The following is a 23,061-nucleotide window of genomic DNA, read 5'->3' as shown; positions in this document are numbered from 1 at the left end:
CGCCTATATAACACAACAAGTACAAATACAAATACAATGCCACAACAGGCAAATTGCCCAACGAGGTGGCTGACTTAAGAACATCATGGATCCGCCATTTTTTGGAAGCCCTACCTACTACTGCTACACCACACATGCAACCCCCCCCCACCCACCGCGGAACCCCCAACAAATCGGTACATGCGGGAATGTGCGTGTACGTGTAGTGCAACCTGACGTAAAGTTTGTTTCTGTGTAATGCTTGTTATGTGTAGTGCTGCCATCTGCCACCAGTTTTTCTAACTATGAGTGAAGTGTTATGATTGAACGATTTATCGTTGTAGGACTGTTGTTCTCTGTGGCGAGAGTTTTTAACGGGGAGATCGACTCGCATTTGCGCCTTGAAGTTGGGAACCACAGAAAACCAACTTCAGCCGACCACCACTGTGGGGTTCGAACCCGGATCCTCCCTATGCCAAGTGTTTGGCATAGTTGTTAGATCGGTTACTGCTGCTACAATGGCAGGTTATCGAGATTTAAGTGAGTTTGAACGTGGTGTTATAGTCGGCGCACGAGAGATGGGACATAGCATCTCCGAGGTAGCGATGAAATTTGGATTTTCACGTACGACCATTTCACGAGTGTACCGTGAATATCGGGAATCCGGTAAAAAATTAAATCTACGACATCGCTGCGGCCGGAAAAGGATCATGCAAGAACGGGACTGACGAGAATCATTAAACGTGACAGACGTGCAACCCTTCCGCAAATTGCTGCAGATTTCAATGCTAGGCCATCAACAAGTGTCAACGTGCGAACCATTCAACAAAACATCATCGATATGGGCTTTCGGAGCCGAAGGCCACTCGCGTACCCTTGATGACTGTACGACACAAAGCTTTACGCCCCGCCTGTGCCCGACAACACCGACATTGGACTGTTGAGGACTTTGCCTGGTCTGACGAGTCTCGGTTCCAATTGCTTCGAGCTGATGGACGTGTACGGGTATGGAGACAACCTCATGAATCCATGGACCCTACATGTCAACAGGGGACTGTTCAAGCTGGTGGAGGCTCTGTGATGGTATGGGGAGTGTTCAGTTGGCGTGATATGGGATCCCTGATACGTCTAGATACGACTCTGACAGGTGACAGGTTCGTAAGCATCCTGTCTGATCACCTGCACCCATTCATGTCCATTGTGCATTCCGACGGACTTGGACAATTTCAGCAGGACAATGCTACACCCCACACGTCTAGAATTGCTACAAAGTGGCTCCAGGAACACTCTTCTGACTTAAGACACTTCCGCTGGCCACCTAAATCCCCAGACATGAACATTATTGAACATATCTGGGATGCCTTGCAACGTGCTGTTCAGAAGAGATCTCCACCCCCTCTTACTTCTACGGATTTATGGACAGCCCTGCAGGATTTCATGGTGTCAATTACCTCCAGCACTACTTCAGACGTTAGTCGAGCCCATGCCACGTCGTGTTGCGGCACTTCTGCGGGCTCGTGGGGGCCCTACACGTAATTAGGCAGGTGTACCAGTTTTTTTGGCTCTAAATAATAATAAATTCTAGATAAATAATTCTAAATAATGATAAATAAAAAAGAAAAGTATATAAAAAAAAACTTATTGAAACAAAAAATTAATAAATTCAGATTATATTGAATCGTATGAGTTTATGTTTTTATATATTTAATTAGAATTGAAGAATTCAAACTGGTACTTTCAAAATTTTTTCTTTTTTTATTTTGAAATACATTTTGTCTCATGGGATGAATCTGTAACTAAAACACATGCGTAACTATATAATTATATCTTCAGTGTAGTAGAATGATGTATACATATATATATTTTTTTCACAGTATTTAGTTATGGACTATTACTGTGGTGGTGATCTCTTGACACTTTTGAGTAAGTTTGAAGATCGTTTACCTGAAGACATGGCCAGATTTTATATCTGTGAAATGGTTTTAGCCATAGACTCTATTCACAAGTTGAACTATGTGCATCGTGATATTAAACCAGACAATGTGCTATTGGATGCAAATGGCCATATAAAACTTGCAGATTTTGGTTCTTGTTTAAGGCTTTTAGAGGATGGAATGGTATGTGGAATGTTGAATTTTATTCTTTTACCATACTATATATTAAACATTAATTTACCATCATTATTATTGAAAAATTTCTGTTCCTTCTATTCAAAAGTAATATTTTGGGTTTATAATAAAAAAAACCCCTCCCCATAATATTTCTGCATAGAAAAATGTGTTAATTTGATTAAAATTTTACAGTATTTTTTTTAACAGGAATGAATATTTTTTCAGGTTCAGTCTAATGTTGCTGTTGGAACTCCAGATTACATATCGCCAGAAATTTTGAGGGTAGGTATACACACCCAAGTATGGATATTGGTTTTTATCTTCCTCCTCATAATTGGAATGCTACCAATTAAATTTTTATTTTTACTTCCTGGCAGTTATATACTCATTATTCACTCTTATTAACAAAAAAAAAAAAAAAAAACACCACATGCTCCTCATAAACATTCCTCTCTCTCTAAGAGACTTATTCACTGGCAAACAAAAGTGAACAATGATATATAAAGTGAACATTTGGTAATATTGCATTCACATTCTGAAAAAATTCAGTCATATGTACTGTGTGAACATGACTTAATCAAATTTGTTTTTTTCTTCTTTTTTTTTTCGCAGCAAAATAACCTCCTTTACTTTTAAAAACATACCTTAATATTTTCTGCACTCGATATTAATGACCTAACCCATAGTTTCCCAAACTTTTTGTTCCATCGCCCACTTCTTCAGAAATTTTTTCTCTGTCATTGCCCCCCAACTAAAATGAACCCATAGGATCCTATATTGTACTTGTAGCTTCTATCTCAATCCCCCCCCCCGGACCAGGGTGATATTATCCACTTTGGGAAACACTGACCTAACCTTCATCAGTTTGAATCATTAATTTTCACTTCATGTACAGAGTGGCGGAAAGCCCATGACACATTTTAAGAAATAATAAGAAAACAAATTGTGGTTTGTGCCAAGATACTTTTTTTTAAAACAAAATTATTATTTTTTTGTTTATAAAGACAGGAATATTTTAAATTTTCACCACAGGTGACACTATCACGAACAACTAACAAAACACATAAAAGAGTCACAATCGAGTTTGACATGTTGTCGAGTTGAAAACATGTCAAAGACAAGTATTCACCATGACAAGTATTTTAGTGTGTGAACCACTCCTTTTTTAAAATTTTGTCATTGGTTGATTTTTCTTTATTCTTTAAAATGTGTTGTGGACTTTTCACCAATCTTGTCTATAAATACATTAATGCATGTATTAAATACACAGTTCAATAACTGCATGGTTACTGGCTGTAACTAGTTGCTTTAGATGTGTTTTATTTCGTGTCAATCAATTATTTGATCACTATTAAAAGGCAATTCTTTTATTTTATTTTGCACTGATATTTTGAATTTTATTTAACACATCATACATTAACCCATTTGCGTTGTCCCTCTAAATTTGCTAACTTTCCCGTATCACCAAGCATCAATTTAAAAAAAAAAAGAGTTTTAAATTACTGGTGCGAGGGGATTATTCCACTCTTAGTGATAAGCAATACTCCCATTTTCACTGACCATTTTGCTTCCCAATGCTAATGTGTTAAAAAATATATGGTTATTTTCTTTGAATTTTGATAATAGGGTAAGGTTTCTGTGTTGTAGGGTAGAATATGAGAAGTATAAAAATAAAATAAATACATGACATACAGCACTTAATACTTCAAGAGAATTACTGACATAAAGATTATTCAATTGTTTTTCTCATTAATCATTTTTCATTATTGAATTTTTCAGAACTATGCTTTTATTTTATTTGAATGAATTTGAATGTGGTTTTGATTAATGGATAAATTCATATGCATTTCTAAATTTAAATATTATACTAATATTTAAAGACTGGGGAATCTTCAATTCATTTTGTTAAGATTCCTTATTAAGTGTATTATGTTCTATTTTTTAGCTTTATTAAAGGTGTGCTTTATTTATTAATTTGGTTTATTTGGAGCGATTTTAATGTTCCATATTTCTTGGTCCCTGTAGTTGCCAAACAAATCTTTGAGATTTTTTTTTCAGTGTAAGTGTCACACATTTTCAAGATAAAATTTAACTTTCCTGTAAACTGCATGAAATTAATAAACTGGACATTAAATATAATATAAATCAAATATTAATTGGATATTAATTACACTGTGTTATATAATAAGGTTTATGATCAATTTCTTGGAGTTCTTTTTAAACAAAAGTTAACAAATGTGCTGCCAGCCTCTAAATTTTTCTTTTTAAAAACTCAAGTGCCACAATAGATAGACCAAGAAATATGGTAATACAGTATTATATGTGCCTTAGCATGTTTGTAGCATTAGTTGAATAGACTTTGTTTTGCATCATATCTTCCTGCTATAACCACAATTAATGGTTATGAATTGATAACATTTGTCCCCTATTATAACACCTTACATTGCCTACTTGTATAACTTACGCTTATGATCTTTGCCTAATCTCTTGAATTTTGTTATAACATATTTTTTATACTTTTTCCCTTTTGCTTCTAGCTTTTGGTGTCTTTGTGTTATGCTATAATATTATATTAATCCTTTTCTTAACCTGGGAGCTTCTTTGTGACTAAGATTTGAATGTAAATGCTTTTGGTGTCTGAGCCTGTGCCTACTTACAGAGTAATGGCTTTTCCCATTCCAGAAAAAAAATAGCCCCCTTTCTCCTCTCTTTGCCTGGTATTTTCTTATTTTCCCTCCTTTGAATGTGTACCTTTTCATGATTAGATGCAATTAACAATTCTTTCTTTATGGGCTCAATCTCTAACTGCTTTACACTCCCGCCACTGATTTCCTACTGAAATTTTTGAAAAAAAAAAACAAACTTACTGCATCACTCCTTTCAAATGGGTTTTCATACTTTCAAGCCTAGTTATATATTTTCATATTTATTTTGCCATAAACTTTTATTTTCAGTTTTATTTATTTTCAGAAATTTTGAACGTTTATAATTTTTTATTATTCAGGTATACCCTTAGCCACTATTTGTGAGCATCACATACCAATTTCTTTCATTTTTAAAACAATCAGTTTATTCAGTCATCGAATTTCATAGAAATATCTCTATTTACCCCTTACAGCGGAAATCCAGACATATCTCGCCAAACTGATCTGCTCTATTTCGGTCACCCAGAATATCTTGGGTTCTTAACACGCATTTATTTCCAATGCAGCAGTTATAATGTGTGGATCAGGAAAAATTTAAAAACCGCTTGAAGGGTTAACTCATACAAAAAGTATTTCTTATGCACATAGGTGTACACAGAATTTTCTTGGTGGGTGGGTGTGGGGGGGGGTTCCTTTTTTTCCTGCAAAATAACACTATAATCTCAGCTCGTTGGGGGTTAGAACGCCTAAAAACCTCCTTTTGCATACGCCAATGCTTATGCAAAAAGTTTTTCCTCTCTTAACAATATACAGGGTGCATATCTAATGACTGGCACAACAATGTACTGGCGAACCATTGATCCTAGAGCAAGGGTCTTCAACGTATGACCCTCAGAGCTTTTGTTGTGGCCCGCTGATCATTTTCAGAAAATGGTTGAAAACATTGAAAAATAATTAATTCTAGAATTTATTAAGGAAATAATTTCGAAATTAATGGAAGAAGTAATTCTAGAATTGGTGAAAAAAATAATTCTAGAATAAATGAAAGAAATAATTCCAGAACAAATTAATGAAAATTCAGAATTAATAAAATTGTTCCAGAATCGGTGAATGAAATAATTCCAGACTTGGTAAGAGAAATAATTCCAGAATTAATGAAAAAATAACATGTAAATCAATGAGAGAAATAATTTCATAATTGCTGATAAAAACGGTTTCACAATGAATAAAAGAATAATTGCATGATTAATGAAACAAATGATTTAAATGTACTGGATAGATATATTGAGAAAGAAAATAATTTCAGAGAGAGAGAGAGGGAATTATAGTAATATATAATATAGACAAGGCAACAACTTTCTGATTGGGTTTTTGAGCACGGGGTGTCCATATAAAAAGTTAGTATTTTTATTTTAATAACTTTACAACTCCCCCCATACTATATGAATGACATATTTAAGGTCCACACCTTATTTGGGTACTTTTTTAGTTGGAAGTATGCCTCTAAGATCAATGGTTTGCCAGTACATTGTTGTGCCAGCTGTTAGCTATGCACCCTGTATATTAATACTCATGAACATAAAATTAAAAATTGACTAATGGAAATGCTGAAATATATATATAATCAGACTTGTTAATTGTACTTGCCATTTGTAAGGAAATTTTGATACAGTCCCTCTTTGTGGTGCAATTTTGCATAATGCTAAATCTGTCACAGTGATTGCCACACTGGGCCCTTTCTAAATACAACTATTTGAAAAATTCAATTAAAAAAAAATCATAAAAAAATGTATATTAAGAAAATTGTCTAGTGTTGACATATTCTCTGGGTTATGGCTATAGATAAAATAGAATGAAATCAATAAACCAAACAAGTAATTTGAATTTTAAATTCAATTTTTCTTCAAGAGTATTAATGAGAAATCACATAATCTTTTATCCACAAATTTAAAGAAATAAGATTTTAAAGCAGTGAATTTCATGTAACTTTTTAGAATAAAGTTTTAAAGTGTTACTGGTTCGTAAAATGCTCCTTTTAAAGAAACTGATATTAAATTGCATACATAATCCTTTACATAAGTGCAAATTGTGCTTAATACAAGCAAAAAAAAATTTTTCAATAAATTTTTATCTAGTCAATTTTAATACAGTTGAATCCCGTTATAACGAACTCCAACAGACCGGAGAAATCACTTTGTTATAACGAAATTTTGTTATAAAAGAATCCCAGATCTGTGCATTTTTTCTATGTAAACTTATTTGGAGGATTAGAAAAGTGTTCATTAAAATGGGAATTTCACTATAACGGTATTCGTTAAAACAGGATTCGACTGTATATGGAAAACAGAATTTGGTGCTAAACAAACAAACATATTTTACCAAAAACCATAATTGAATAATTAAATACAGTTGAAAACAGTGATTTAATGAATCTGAAAAACCGTCAGTTTTATTCATTAAATCAAGGAAATCGTTAAATCAGGGTCAAATTGATTAAGAGCATAAGCACTCTCGAAATGGAAGATTTTAACTCTATAATGCCCAGATCACCCGAAGTCGGCCGAGTAGGTTAATGCCCATAACCGCCTCAAGTCGGCCCAGCTAGGGGGTATGGGTATGTTTTGGTGGGCTTTTGTCACCAACGCGGAAGAAGATGAAAGCTCTTGTCAGAGGCGGGAACGGGAAAGACAACTGCAACGCCCTATCAATGGGATTTTAAAAGCTGATGTACTAGAATGTTCCTTGAGAATGAACTAAGGGTACTCAATGCATTTTACATAAAGATATATATAGACAAATTATCTCCCGAAAATCCATTGAAATGAAGGGGTGAACGTCAATGCAAAGGGTGGCATGAATAGAAACTCATGGAGAAAGGGTGGGGAGAGGGAAAGTGGCCGAAATTTGGACGAGTCCACTTCGAACACAAAAAACTTGGTATTTTCACGACCCTCCCAGGTTTTCTACCTGGGCGTTAAAGAGTTAAAAGCTACTTATACTTTGGAGTTGATGTTACAACTTATTTCAGACAACAGTTGAAAAAATTTATAAACTTAAGAAAAAAGTTAGGATGCATGAAAAAATTGCTTTGTTTAGTACATCCAATGTTTTTATCAAATTCTGTCAAAATTGCCATTTTTTCGCTAACCGAAAAATGCTTTCTCTCCAGGTTACTCTCAATTCCTTGCTGATCAAAACAGAGCACAAAGTTGAAGTAACTTTATTTCTTTACTGATATCTAAACATGAGGGCTGCATAATAATATGTTTTATGATACTAGTGTAAATTAATTGGCCTCAGAAACCTTTCCCTGCACACTCAAAATAGCTTTATCATGTCCTTTGCACAAAAAAGAACAGATTCTTGCCCTCCTTTTATTGTTTGTCTCAGAAGAAGAGTTGAAGTTCAAATAATAAGAAGTCAAATCTTCGGATTGTAACTTTGGGCAGTGAGAAATAAGAAAAAAAAAAATTAAGGCTGGAAAAACTTTTTGTTATATCAGGGTTTTTCATTCATTATATAGGAATTTGGTCTTTATTTGTGTCAGAACTTCAGAAAAAAATGCATTAAATTGAGAAATTTGTTGAATTGGAGTTTGTTATATTGGGGGTTCAGCTGTATCAATGTTTGTTTGAATATGCATATTCATCTACAATTTGAGCAAAAATACAACATCACACCCATTTTTTTAAATTCTTATTTGAAAGATCGCAAAACGATATACTGCATTAAAAATTTTCATAACTGAATGAACTGATGAAAACAAATTTTTTTGGTGATGCTCCTATAATACTGCTTAAAGTTGCAAAAGCTAATTTTGGATTCTCGTATTCTGATGTTGAGAAAATACAAAGCGTTTACTTCCTGGCAACAAGACTCTCAAAAGAAGTAACAAAGAAGCTCCCAAAAAGAAAAGGATTCCTTTGTAACTTTATTTTGTAACATTTATAAATGGATTGTGTTATCTTTCATATTATCAAGGCTCATCAATACTCCCTGCAGGCTATGGAAGATGGGAAAGGGAGATATGGAGCAGAATGTGATTGGTGGTCCTTAGGAGTTTGCATGTATGAAATGCTTTATGGTGAAACACCATTTTACGCAGAATCTCTAGTCGAAACCTATGGAAAAATCATGAATCACAAGGCAAGTAAATATGCAATTATGTGTTTAAATACATTGGTTACTGAAAATGAACTGTCTTCCACAAAAACCAGTGTAGAAAATGTATAGAATATATCAAGCCTACATACTCTATGTCAATTGATAGTTATTTATTCATTTTAACAAATAGTTTTAAGACACAAATGAATTTATAAGCTGTTGAATGATTATGAATGATTTTTTATTGTTTTTATTTCCTATTGAAAGTGTATCTTCTTTGCTTCACACAAATTGATTAATAAAAACCATGTGCTACTTTTTATGATAAATAATTATTATTCTTGCCACTTTTTCATCTTTTAGAACTGTTTTGATTTTCCTGAGGACAACTATCAAATCACAGATGAAGCAAAAGATTTGATGAGAAGGTTAATATGTAGTCCAGAAATTAGGCTTGGTCAGAATGGTCTACAAGACTTCAAAAATCATCCATGGTTTATAGGAATTAATTGGGAGACGATAAGAGAGAGTATGTTTGAAATATATGTTTTCAAATATTATTTCAGTTTGAAGTAGTTTCAACTGATTTTGCATTTTAATCATAGAAAGGCTTTGTCTCAAACTTTTCTATGAATCACATCAGACATACAATGATATTAAATGCAGATAGATAGATAGAATCGCTCACAACCCCCAGACTAATGCAAAGCACATTACCTCAGAAGAGGCCAAGTTGTGTCGGAAAAAGTTAGCAAAGATTAATAGCAGTGGCTCCCCTTTCCCCATGCTTTCAAGTATCGAATCACTTGCGTTGCTCTTCCCATGAAAACAGCCATCAACTCTGCAACATACAAGCCATTTGACTAAAATGAATACCTGAACCCAATGGCTAGGGAGAAAAATTTCACGCGTGCCCAGTGGCACATAAGGGCCGAGGACCACAGCCTGGGGTTCCAAAAGAAGTGTGTAAAAGAAAGACTTGTTGGGCAAGTAAGAAGAAGTTGGCATGTTGAAGTGACAAAGATTTGAGAATGGTCTAAATACACAATATATACAAAATATATATATAGCGCCTCCACTGTGACGGGAAACGAAGAAACAAAGCCTCTGTCCACAGTGCTAGGCAGTTTTGTTTCCCTTTCCTTTTACGGAATATGCAATATACACACACGGAAAACACACAGAGCCTCCACTGCCATGGGAATAATCAAACAGAGCCTTCATTGACATTGCGGGACATTCACATTTGAATTACTCACATATATTATTTACATTACAAAAATTTCCCTTTTTTATACTATTGGGAATGCACATAAACATTACTATGAAGGTAATACATATTGGGAACAAATATTACCATGAAATCATACAAATATTCAAATTATTATCATACTATGGAAGTGCAATGGGAATAATCAAACACAGCTTCCATTCACAGTGCTGGGGGTTCACAATATTTACATAGTATACTGTATTTATATAATATATGGTATTTACATAATATACAAATTTCCCTTTTTATAATAATTGGTGATGCACATAAACATTACTATTTACAATACATATTGGAAACAAATGTCATTATGAGCTCATACAAATATGCAAGGTTACAAAATTATTATCATACTATGTAAGTGTATATACAAAAACATTTGTGCATTTGCTTATTCTACAGGGTCGCTGAGTGTGTCACCTTTATGATAGGGTGTGTGTGAGGATATTAATTCTTTACTTTTATTAAATACAGAGCGAAAATAGGAAAAATATTTTGGCATCATAGATAAACTATAATTTCAGGAAGATAAGCAACAGTTTAAATTGTATTATTTGAAAATTTAATTTTTGGCTCACATGACTTGTGCTGTACACCAGTGTTTCTCATAGTAAATAGCATAGTAAACACAGCTCCCACGGACATTGCTATTTTTAGTTAGGGGCTTCATGGGCAGTTGTTGATATTGATATGTGCCTCAGTGCTGTGAATAGTGTCTTTTCAATACTATTCCAGGGAGCTGCAGATAAACAATGACTAAGTCAAAGGAGTCATGGATGGCGAAAGCTATATACTGTATGCAGCAGTATGCTACAGTACAAAACAGTTTTCATATGTGTGTGTGCATGATGCCTGTGTATAATATTATGTGTATTGAAGATTAAAAATAAGTTTTCTCATCTCTCCAGCTGAAGCTCCCTTCATTCCTGAGGTCAGTAGTCCAAGTGATACATCCAACTTTGACGTTGATGAAACAGACTTGAAAGGCTCAGTAAGTTGACCTAAAATATTTTAGTACTTTATATCATATGAGTTATTAAATATTGAGATATATAAAGCTCAATTTAACGCAATATAACACTGTTATTTGTTAACAACAAATTTATAGCATTATTTTACTCACATATTTTTTAAACTTTATGTTCAGTTTATGCCTGTCATTTACATCAAGCACCACTATATCAATGCCAGAGGATGAATTGGCATTAACAGTTATTGGTATTCTCACTCCACTAAATTAGAATAGTGACAAGTTCAATAATCTTCGTACAAATAAAAAACATTTCTTTTTTTCTTATTTAACTTTAATCTTAATTTACTGATGGTCATTTTATTCCTTGAGTTGTATGTTCTGATCACATGGTGAAAATTTTAACAGGTCATATTTTTGACAACTTTCTGTACTGAGAAGCAAAAATAAATTCAGCAAAACTGTTCTGCAATTGAAATTTCAAACCCGCTTTTGCTTTATGATACAAATATGACAGAGAAAATAAAAATGTTAATTGTTGGTGTAAATATGCTCATAAAGAAACTAATTGAAATAATTTTTTTTTATGTCACAATATTATTTTGAATTCAATTCTCACCTTCAAATAGGATTCTGTTCCTCCCAGCTCAAATTCTGTGTTCTCTGGTCTTCATTTACCATTCGTTGGCTTCACATTCACATCAGGAAGGTATGAATAAACTAATAATGCCTTGCATTAATTATGACAATTTTTAAAATTATTTATGCAGTAAGCATGACGTATTGAATTTCTATGTTATCTGTAAATGCAGTAAGTATAACGTTTCTTAGACGGGGTCACCATCCAGCTCTCTAAACATCAGCCTTTAGGATAGGTGGTGTTTCAAAAGAGGTGAACTAATGTGCAGGGTAAAAATTCAGGGCCCTCCTTCAGAGAGGGTTTTGTTGTAAGTGCTATGTAATATCATTTATATGCAAAGGATCAGAAGCACGTTATCAGAACCCCCAAATGATCAATCTCAGTTAAGAAAATTTGATGCTTTATGTGAGAGAACAAATAAGTATGCTGATTTTTTTTCTTCCCATCCACACATACAACATTTCTGGGCCTACAAAAAAAATTTTTAAGCAGAGCATGTCAGTTTCAAATAATCACACATCATTGAATTGCAAAAACTTGTGAAAATTTCCTTTCAATGAAACCCAGCGAGATCAGCAATTTATAATGATATTTTTTTTTATGTCTGATTTAGTAAGCTATCAGGGATTGGTATAGCGTGGAACCAAGACTTTCATCATCCATCTGAAAAGCATGCATATGAACAGAGAATACAGAAGCTTGAACACGACAGGATGGAGTTGCATCGGAAACTTAAAGGTTTTGCTTTTTTTTTCCTTATAGATCTCAACTGAACCTAATAAGCTTCTTGGTATCTGAGAACATATATCTATCTTAGCTATTATACTCATTATGAAGTCTTTAGTTAGAACAACATTTAAAAAAAAAAATCTTTTAGCAAATACCATCGGCCCCGCTTAATCTGATAATGGATATACAAATACCCTGCTTAAATGGATAAAATCCTCTGTCGCCAAAATTTCTTCCATAGAGACAATGTAAAAGTTCTTTGCTCAATAGAACAATATCAACAACGTCTCTCCACTTAATTGAATTCATACGACAACTGTAAATATGTATTAACCACTTTGTATACATAATATTTTTATCAGGTGTTACTTAACATTCGAAAATTATGGCAAATATGTTATGAGTTGGGAATTATAAAAAAACTTGGGGCTACCGGTTGTGTCAGATATCATCAGTACAGTCGCCCCTCATATTCGTGGTTTCCATATTCGCGGGTTTTTTTCCTTCATTGGAATTTTTTTTATAACACTCAGCAATAGTCATTCACGTGTTTTGTTTATAAAATTTGAGTTGTGCGTGTTTAAGATGTCTCATTCTTCTAGTACTACTGATAATGCTTTGAAAAGACAAAAAAAGTGAAAATGACAAGAAAAATTGGATATATTGGCAAAAACTATTCTTGGCGAAAGTAAGTCGGTACCTGCTATAGTTTGCCATTACGGAATCAACAAATCTATTGTGAAATATATCAAGAAAAAGGAATCTGAAATTTGTTTAGCCGTAGCAGTAGCTGCACTCATGGCAGTCAAAACTTTGCAGCGCCTACGGGATCCATGTGTTTCTTGTACAGAAAATGATGAACTGCACTATTTTGGAAGGAATGCCGCAAAAAACATTTATCGTCCAAGAAGAAAAGCAATCCCCCAGGTTTTAAGGCAAATAGAGTAAATACTTACTATGTTGCTTTGCTCAAATGCATATGGGTACATGATAAACCCCACCATCATTTTCAAATCTGCGAATCCATGAGCATTGAAGAGAAGGATAAGTCAAAGCTCTCAGTATTTTGGATGAAGAATAAAAGGTTTTGACTATGAAACACTTTTCCTGGATTGGTTTAAACAGTGTTTCATTCCGGAAGTCAAGAGGTACTTTGAGAATGAATACATGCCATTGAAAGTTCTTTTGATACTGAATTGACCGAGGAGAAATTAATGTAGTAGACTGGTCCTGAAACTGAAGTGGTACCAGATGAAGAAGATTAAGATAAAGATGTAGAAGGCAAGTTCTCCACAAATAACAACATAGTGGAAGAGCTTCGCAAGTTCAAATCAGCAATAGATTATTTTCATGACATAGATCCCTCTATTTTACATTCTTCACATGTAGAAAAATTGGAAGAGAAAGCCTTGTCAACATACTCCATCATACTTGATGATATGAAGAAGAAGAAACAGCAAACAGAAATCACAATAATCTTTCAGAAAACATCGCCAACAACCGTTGCACCCTCTTTTACATTCCCTTCTACCTCTGCATCACCCTGCTCTTTCTAATGAGGAGAATAAACGAGATATACAAAAAAACACATATTGTTACGGTTATACATGGATTTCCCGTATTTGTAGTCACCCCGTGAATACGGGGACTGACCTTAATATTTAATTATTTTTGTTCTGTGTTAAGCCCGTAAAGGGTGCTAAACCCTTTTATGAAAGTAAGAGTCTCATGAAATCCACACGGATTGTATGGCTTTGTGCATCATCTTGAAATTAGAAAAATTATGATGAAAATTAAGAATATGTGTTTGTGCAAAAAATCGAAAGTTTTAGAGGCAATAAAAAATATATGAAAAAAACTCAAACTTAAATCGCCAAAGGATATAGAATTTCTTGATCTCAGATGTCAAGCATTAACAAAAATTCTGATGAAATTGAAGAAGATTGGCGGAATAACAGAAGCTTGATCAGAAAACAAAAAAGAGAAAATCTAATGATTTTAACAGTGTCTACCCAGTGTCAACTGAAAGCAGGAGTTGTGATCATCGCTTCTCCCAAGAGCCAGAAATGTGGAATATAATGGTTTTTACCAATAAAATATATAAATTCTGTTTGCCCTTTGCTCTCACTAATTTTTCCTCCCTGACACATGGCTTTGGATTGGTGCATGTGTCAGCCAAACTTGTATTGCATGTATCAACTAATTAGCAAGTATTGTAAGTATTGCAATGGTCTCATGCTGAAAGAGCCAAAAATGCATTAATGAATAGCACCATTATTAGACAAAAAAGCAGAGAAAATTCCCAAAGATTTTGAAAACTGTAAAAAATTTTCTGCTTCAAAAAGATGGTTACATAGATGACAGCAAAAGAACAATTTGATGTTTTTAAGAATACAAAATATATATAGAAACAGCAATTGAATTGTTTCTCCCACATAATTGAATACCCTGCTCAATCAGATGTTTATGTGGTGGAATCGTTGATATCCATTTAAGAGGGGGCCAACTGTATTTTGAGAAAAATATAGGTTTTAAAAATGAATTATGTGTACTTCGATCAATTTCGGTTTATTTAATTGCACAAAATTTTGAAAGTTATGAATAATTTGTAGAATTTTAATTCACATCAGATACTGGTAAATACACTGAAAAATATTCTAATGGGTAAAAAAACTGAAATATAAATTCGTATCATATATACCTTATAGAGATGACAAAATTGTTACGGCAACAAGGAATGATGGTTGATGGAGATGATTACATACGAGGAAGGGGCTCAACAGAAGCTGAAGGAAGAAAACTTCAAGATGAGATGAACATTCTGCGAAAGAAAAAATCAGGTAATCAGCATAAGTTTAGATTAGAAATATTTATGAACTGAATTTTATACTAAATAAAGAATTCAATGTTATTGCTGTAAATTATAAAACTACAGTAAAACTTTATTATCATCATCAGAATTATTATTATTAGTAGCAGTATAATATCAAAAAGTGGTAGTCTTAGTCAATTCTCATAAATAATAATGATCAGAGGTAACACTAATATTCGGGAGTTTCTGCATATATGAGCATGTATGTTATTATTAATTATGTTTTATCGAAATTCTACAAAGTAAACAAAAATCATGATATGACATCTTTAAAATGATTGCCTTCATTGACTTTCAAATATGTAGCCATGCTTTTTAATCTCCATTCACTTTCATTTTTCTCCTCTATTGTTTAAAAATAGAATTGGAATCAGATGTTAGAAAACTGCAGAAAGAGCACCGTGAGATATTATATGGTAAACAAGAGCTAGAGGCAATGTCGGATGAGAAAATCCTTCGACTTAGAGAATTAGAAAAGACTTTACGTTTTGTCAAAACAGAAAAAGACGAGCTTCATAGGGTAAAAACTACTGTATAAATTTTTATATCATTTTGAAATAGTGCAGATTGAGTGACATTGGTTCATTATCTGAAGCATAAATACTGTATTGCCAATGAACATAATGATAATTCACGAATCTTTATCATCATTTTAGGATCTCATTGATGCTCATGAAAAACTGAAGCTCCAATCAAAAGAACTGAAGGATGCTTTAGCTCAGAGGAAATTGGCTATGGCAGAATATGCTGAAGTCAGTGACAAGTGAGTACGGAAATCATATTAAACAGAGTTATACAAGACATTACTAGAACTTGTGAGTAATTATGGATGTTTAGTACCTGATGGGTATAACAAATTTGAAAGGTGGGATGAAAAATATTAGTTTACTTTACCAATTTAGGAGGCATTTTGAAATTGAATCTGTTAATATGTTTTTTGTAACAGGTTGTCTGAATTAAGAGCTCACAAGCAGAAACTATCCAGGCAAGTGAGAGATAAAGAAGAAGAACTTGAAAATGCGATGCAAAAGATAGATATTCTTCGGCAAGATTTACGTAAAGCTGAAAAGTACAGGAGAGAGGTGAATTGTCCATATTTATATAAATTAGAAGAACATTTCAGCTTCAGAAATGAAAAATGAAAATGTATTCCTAAAAAAAAAAAAAGATTTCTCAATCATTGTCTGTGTTGCAGTCATTTTATGCTGCATCATAAGTTGCATAAGTTCTTGAAATTCAATTAATATGGCTAATAGAAATAAATAAACTTATATGCATGATTCATTAGTTTGAATCCAGAATTGAAGAGGCACATAGTGAAGCCACCAAGGAACGCAGGTTACGAGAGCGAACAGAAGAATATGCACATCACCTCGAAGATGAGATGGAAGCATTGAAGCAGAGGCCCATTGGTCGTACACCTAGCCCAGTACATTTAGAAGCTCTTCAAGAAGTAAACAGGTAAATTCATACATCAATGTAATTTTGATGTCAATATTTTAAGTTTTAGATTTTTTAAATTGAAGTATATCTTTGATTTTGCTCATTTCTTTCTGAAAACTTATACGTACATTGGTCCAAAGCATTTTACATGTGCTTTATTCTTCAATATTCTATACAGGTTGAAAGTGGAACTTGAAAGCTTACAAATGCACAGGAATGAATCATTGGGAGAGCAACAAGCCAGGCACAATGTAGAAATTTCAGCTTTGCACGAACAACTTCAGGAAGCTGACATGACTATAGAGGCCATGGAGAGAGAGGTTTGGATAATATTCATTTATGATAAATCCTTGAATGACTATGTCTTGTTTCAAATAGCATTGTAACTGTACATCAAAATTTGAGAAAACTGAATGAGTTTTTATACACAAGCATTCCACTTGATCTATATATATAAAATTGATTTTCTCTGTGTGTTTGTATGTTCTCTATACAAATCTACAATTTTAGATCACTCATCACCAAATTTTGCATGTATACCAAATAGGACTCAACTTTAACAATAAGCTACTTTAAAAATTCGTCAGAGCAGGGCAAATGCTCGAAATGGACAAAAACTGTTGGGTAACAATGTTTTCTGGGCCTCATCAATCACTTTCGGAATGCTTATTTTAGTTACAGTGGTACCCTAGCAATGTGTTTCAGATGTGTACATGCCTTTATAATGGTTTGCCAATTTTCAATCCTCCTAGTAATGAGGCGTTTTGAATAGAACGCATAATAATCATCAGCATCACTTTGAGGGTCAGGCAAAGGATGATCCCTATAAAAAATCGTGTTAAAATTGTCGATTTTACTGTAGAAATGCTGAAATTTAGTGGGGGTTTTCTGCTACATCAATAATTTTAAAAAATGTATTGAATTCTCGATTTTTGTAACATTGAGTTCACATAGAGATATATACAAAACCCAGGAGATTAAACATGTTGTAATTATCCGGACCTACTTTTGAGTCAGATATCCATGCAATAACATTGATTTCAACTTTTTATTTGTATCTTCTCAAGCATGAAAATTAATGTCTCTGTATTGTCTTTTGATATTCAAATGCATAAATTCATACAGTTTAGGATGTTTTAAAATTAATTATGGGTCCTTAAAGTACATCAAAGAAATTCCACAGCTTTAATTAAGAATTTTTTGAAGCAGAAACAGGCAGATATATAACTTGAAGTTAAATGGGGGGGGGGGGATCTTAATATCTAGCACCCCTTAAAAAAGGGAAAAATACAGGGTGTTTCAAAAAGAATCACCCGATTTGGAATGCATATATTATGAAAAATATTGAATATAGACACTAAAGATTAATTTTATATTACATGGAAAACATATTACCAGGAGAAGAAAACTTGAAACAGCATCTGGGCCTGGCATTGCCGAAGTAAGAGTTTTAAGAAAGAGATATCTCAGAATTGCCTAAATAAAAGGAATCAAAATAATCATAAAGTTTTTATACAAACCAAATTAAAGGTGCACAGTATGTTCACCTTGGGATACATGACATTTTTCTATACCAGCGGTTCTCAAACGGTGCTCTGCAGAGCCCTTGGGGTTCCATGTGCACTTCCCCGGGGCCCCGCGGTGACTTAAGGAAAATAAAATAAATAAGTAAATTTGATAGATAAGTAAAAAAGAGGCATTCAGGGTTCTACCATAAAAATTATATACAAAAAAGGCTCTTCGTGTCAAACAGGGCTCCGATATAAAAAATTATGTACTGAAAAAGGCTCAGTGAGTCAAAAAAGGTTGAGAACCGCTGGTATACGGTAGTAAAATTTTTCCCAAACTTTTGTGAGCATGTTTGCATTCACTGCTGCTGTTATGCATATCTTCAGTTTGGCTGATGTAGCTGGAAGGGGAGGCACGTAAACATAATCTTTTATAAACCCCTACAAGAAGAAATCGCACACTGTGAGGTCAGTGATGTTTAACTGAATCGTCAGGTCCCGTATGGCGATCCATCATTTAGGAATGCAATTGTTCAAAAATTCTCGAATGTCCAAGCTTCAATGTGGCTGTGCCCTATCCTACTGGAAAATGAAGTCATCTGAATCTGTTTCTAACTGTGGGAAAGCTAATCTTGACAAACATTGAAGTGGTGGCTGAAGGAAGAGTATTAGCACTACCTGTCCGCAACTGCGTGAAACTCAAGATTTCTTTCTTTCTACCATATTATTCTACTACCTATACATTATTCGATCAAAACGGATTAAAAGCTGAATAGTTATGATTTTTTTTAATTGGATGATTCTTTTTGAAACACCCTGTATATGCATTTCTATGTTTCTTTAAATCTAGATTTGTTTCTTTCATGATTTGCAAGGAAGGGGCCATATCGGTTAACTTGGACACTATTTGTATGTCCCTCAAAGAAAGAGGGAGATATCACGTGATCGAAAAAGCCTCATTGAAGAAAACTCAGGCAGTGCCGGGTATTATAGCTAGTGCTGAATATAATTCAGAGAAATTAATGTTGATGTACCAAGTTATGGAAGTACCTCACTTATATATTTTTTTAATATCAAGTTAAGATAACAGTGTATGTGAAATACACAATTCACAAACAATGGTAAAATGTAGATTATATTTTATATTTATAATAATGATCTTATTAGCTGCTGAGCTGTTTTAACCCTTACAGCAGCAATGACGAGGTATATCATCAAACTTGGTTCCTTTTATTTCAGCAATTCTGAGATATCTCTTTCTTAAAACTCTTATTTCGTCAATGCAAGGCCCAGATGCTGTTTGAAGTTTTCTTCTCCTGATAGCATGTTTACCATCCCTCCCAATCTATCAGATCAACTGACAGTAGGAGGAGTTAGTTTTTGTTCAAAGTTTCAACAGGAGAGAGTGTTTTTTTCTTTCCATTCAGGGCGTATAACAACATGCCTGCACACACAGTATAGATAATGGAGAAAAAAATGAGAGTTTACACAGAGTTTAGTGATTTCCACTGTGGCAGTTATAATGCGGGTCAGTGAAATTAAAAAAAAATTTAAAGGGTTGGATGTGGACTCACACAACACTTTCTAGGTATATCAGGTATGTTAGAGGGATCCCCCATGATGATGACATCGCTATGATGGCGCTATGATTTTTGAAAATAGATATGTGTATTGATAGGCTTTTGTTTTTAGCCAGGTATGGGGCCTCTGTAATATTGTTTAGACGACCCTGATTAGTTCCCTTTATGAAATATACACAGGATGACTCTGAACTTATGGGACCGTTCATTGTTAGAGTTCATTGTGAAATAAATAACTTTTGTCAAAAAAATGCATAATCACAACTAAAGTTTGAGGTAATTGTAGGTTCCTTGGTTGAGTTTATACAACTTTGTCTAAAGCAAGTTAATATATAAAGAAATAAGTTTGTCCCATGAGAGAGTGTAGATTCACCCTGTATCTAATGACAATAATTAGTCATTGAATTATTCAGAAAATGAGTAAGAATGAACACTAGTTTTAATTGACAGGAAATGAAAAATGAGTAATTAGGAAGTATGAATAATTTGAAATATTTTCTGATCAAGAGATTATCTCAAAGTTCATTTTTATTCAATTTATTTTCTTTTGTTTTTCAAGATCATTACTCTGAAAGAAAAAATTGAAATGACTAGGTCTGAAAGGTAGGTATGGCTTCCAAATTAATTTTATATAAACACTCTCTAAAATATCTCACAGTTAAGATAATTTTTTTATGTATTAAAACCATTTTCCTTTCATGATTACAGTGCTTTGGAGAATAATGAAGTTATAACTGAAATCAAAAGGGTTCATGAGAAAGAGAAGAACTTACTTCAAGAAGAAAACAAAAAATTAGAGCTAGAAGTTGATAGGGTAATAATAGTATTTATTTCTTTTATCCTCATAAATTGAAAAGTTTCTTGAATATTCTCAACGTTTGGTATTTTGTTCAACTGATTTTGACAAACATTTTCCCTTGCATTCATTCATTTTTGTTTGTGTTACAGTTGACAGCAGCTGTCACTAAGCACCAAGAAGACAGGCGTCGTCTAGATGAAGATGTAAATAATTTTAAGGAGAAAAATGATTCCATTGCTCAGTGGGAGTCTCAAGTGTCAGAACTGATTCAGTGGTATGATCATGATTTTTCAAAAAAAAAAAAAAAATCAACAGCGAATTTGGAGGGAAGACGGGGGGGGGGGGGTAGTTGGCATAGTTTTTTTTTTTGACTTATCTATTTTTTCTCATAGTACTTACGGAAAATGTGACCAATGTTATGGGTAGCAGTGCTCCTGGGCTACAAATTGATGATAAAAATATTACTTAAAATTATATGCTACCTTCATCAAAAATTATTTACAAAATTGTTCCAAAACTATGCCCACTTATCCCAGAGGTGGGGCAAGTTAACACAATCTCTGGGGTAAATAGGCATACAAATACAAGGCCACAGCAGGCAAAATGCCCAATAAGGTGGCTGAGAAAAAGATGCCAATAACAAATATGGATGTGATATATTTCAAAAATACAGCACCCCAATTAAAAATGCAATTATAAAAACTAAAAACAATATATATACCTGATAAAATATTATACAGTGCCTATAAAAATTATTTATGGTTGTCTTATTCTAAGTATGGATAGCTTCTCGATTTACCCCAACATGTTTATCTTATTTCTTTTTAAACATATCAATTGCGTTAGAATTTAGTACCCCCGAGGTAGCAAACTGCATGAGGTTGATAAAATCTGCGGAAAAAATATAAACTAGTAACTAGTATTTCAACATAAAAATGCAGAAAAAATTATTTCCATACTTAAAGTATATCTGCACTCAATATTTTAAAGTAGAAAACGAATGTAAAAAGAAAAATCACAAAAAACCAAAATGAACAAGGAAGTCACTATTCACAGCTTCACGTCCAACAAAAAACAGATTGATTATAAAAACAGATAGACAACTACACTTGAACTTGTAGTTGCAATTTTCGCACAATTTTGCTGTGGTTACATCAAATTGGTAAGTTGGCACATAACACATGTTCTATGCCAACTTGCCCCAACATGACTCGTTACACAAGAGGGCTGCCCCACTGTTCCACAAAAGTTTCATAAAGCTTTTCAGCATTTGAATGCACAATGTTATTGACCACTCCACCCATCACAACTGCTGAAAGCCTCTCAACATACTCATGGGTTTCCAGAATTAAAAGAAAACTTTGAGTCTTTGAGTGAAAAAAAAACCACTTTTCTGTCAGGAAATCAGGAAACTTGCTGTCATTCCTCTATGGAGGCTACCATCACACTGAAACTACAATGGATGATGCAACACCCTCAGGTGGTTCGACAGTGGCAATATAAGCACTCAGTGCTCACTATAGTAGAAAAGAGGAGCTGTATGTCAACTTGCCCCTTATGCCAACTAGCCCTGGTCTCCCCTATTTATAATTATGATACGGATTTTTTTTTACTCAAAGAAAAACTCATACATGTATTTAATTCATACACATCTTCATGTGGTGATAAATAAATAAATAAATAAATAAATATATATATATATATAATACTTAGGGCTTACAGTAATAATACTTAATTCATGTAATCATTGAATCATGGGAATGCTGTGTTTGAAATATGTAAGATGTGATATATATCAGATGTAATGAGTGAAGGAAAACTTTTTCCTTTAAATGTGTATACATGCACCTTTAGTATCATTGGGAAATACCTGTATCACAGGTATATCAAAAATCACATAACTGCTTGACTGTCCTTTGCAGATAAGAAATGAGATGATAAAAAAAAATGATGCTCATCAGATGTGGAATTAGACTTGAATTGATATGAGATAATGATTTTTCTGAGTGAACAAATACTGTAGGTGAAAACATTTTTTATGCCCAGTAGAAAATGAATAAAATTAAAAGACGAAAAAAAGAAGACTTACCTCTTGGTTGTTCTCAAAGTAATATTTGATACATAAAAAAATGACAAGATTAGAGAAAAATCAAACTTTAGCTGTTTCCTATGTAATACTTACGAAATAAGCGGTATGGGAAAAATGCATATTGTTTCTCTGCTGTTAAAAGTTTGGTTTTATCATGTAACACTACAAACAGGACGTCAGAAATATTTTTTTCATTCATTACTGTTTTAGCCTTTCTTTGTGTAGAATTAAAAATAACAGCAAGGAGAAAGACTCAAAAATATCTAAAACCTGTCTTGAATACAAAAATAGAGTAGAAAAACACTCATTTGAATTCAAC

At 33.4% G+C, this 23,061-nt stretch overlaps 1 protein-coding gene across 2 annotated transcripts in view; it reads left to right on the top strand.

Annotated features, from left to right (window-relative positions):
- Window positions 1-23,061, top strand: part of LOC149081781 (serine/threonine-protein kinase MRCK alpha-like) — a 194,994-nt gene that overhangs the window by 147,853 nt on the left and 24,080 nt on the right. The window contains exons 5-20 of one of the 2 annotated variants that reach the window (XM_089235547.1): window positions 1,854-2,096; window positions 2,316-2,372; window positions 8,738-8,881; window positions 9,203-9,368; window positions 11,021-11,103; window positions 11,712-11,791; window positions 12,336-12,460; window positions 15,160-15,291; window positions 15,686-15,843; window positions 15,980-16,086; window positions 16,270-16,405; window positions 16,612-16,784; window positions 16,945-17,086; window positions 20,414-20,457; window positions 20,563-20,668; window positions 20,803-20,927. In XM_089235547.1, the coding sequence (XP_089091673.1) occupies window positions 1,854-2,096; window positions 2,316-2,372; window positions 8,738-8,881; window positions 9,203-9,368; window positions 11,021-11,103; window positions 11,712-11,791; window positions 12,336-12,460; window positions 15,160-15,291; window positions 15,686-15,843; window positions 15,980-16,086; window positions 16,270-16,405; window positions 16,612-16,784; window positions 16,945-17,086; window positions 20,414-20,457; window positions 20,563-20,668; window positions 20,803-20,927 (2,021 nt within the window). Of the gene's footprint in view, window positions 1-1,853; window positions 2,097-2,315; window positions 2,373-8,716; window positions 8,882-9,202; window positions 9,369-11,020; window positions 11,104-11,711; window positions 11,792-12,335; window positions 12,461-15,159; window positions 15,292-15,685; window positions 15,844-15,979; window positions 16,087-16,269; window positions 16,406-16,611; window positions 16,785-16,944; window positions 17,087-20,413; window positions 20,458-20,562; window positions 20,669-20,802; window positions 20,928-23,061 lie in introns of both variants that reach the window. The other variant, XM_089235546.1, reaches the window with a different exon arrangement.

Source organism: Pholcus phalangioides, unplaced genomic scaffold (assembly GCF_987345545.1).
Source record: "Pholcus phalangioides strain wild (caught in Gottingen) unplaced genomic scaffold, Ppha-v1.0 ptg000009l_1, whole genome shotgun sequence".
In the NCBI taxonomy this organism is placed as follows: Eukaryota; Metazoa; Arthropoda; class Arachnida; order Araneae; family Pholcidae; genus Pholcus; species Pholcus phalangioides.
The sequence above is the reverse complement of the archived record's forward strand: the minus strand, read 5'-3'. Positions and strand labels throughout refer to the sequence as shown.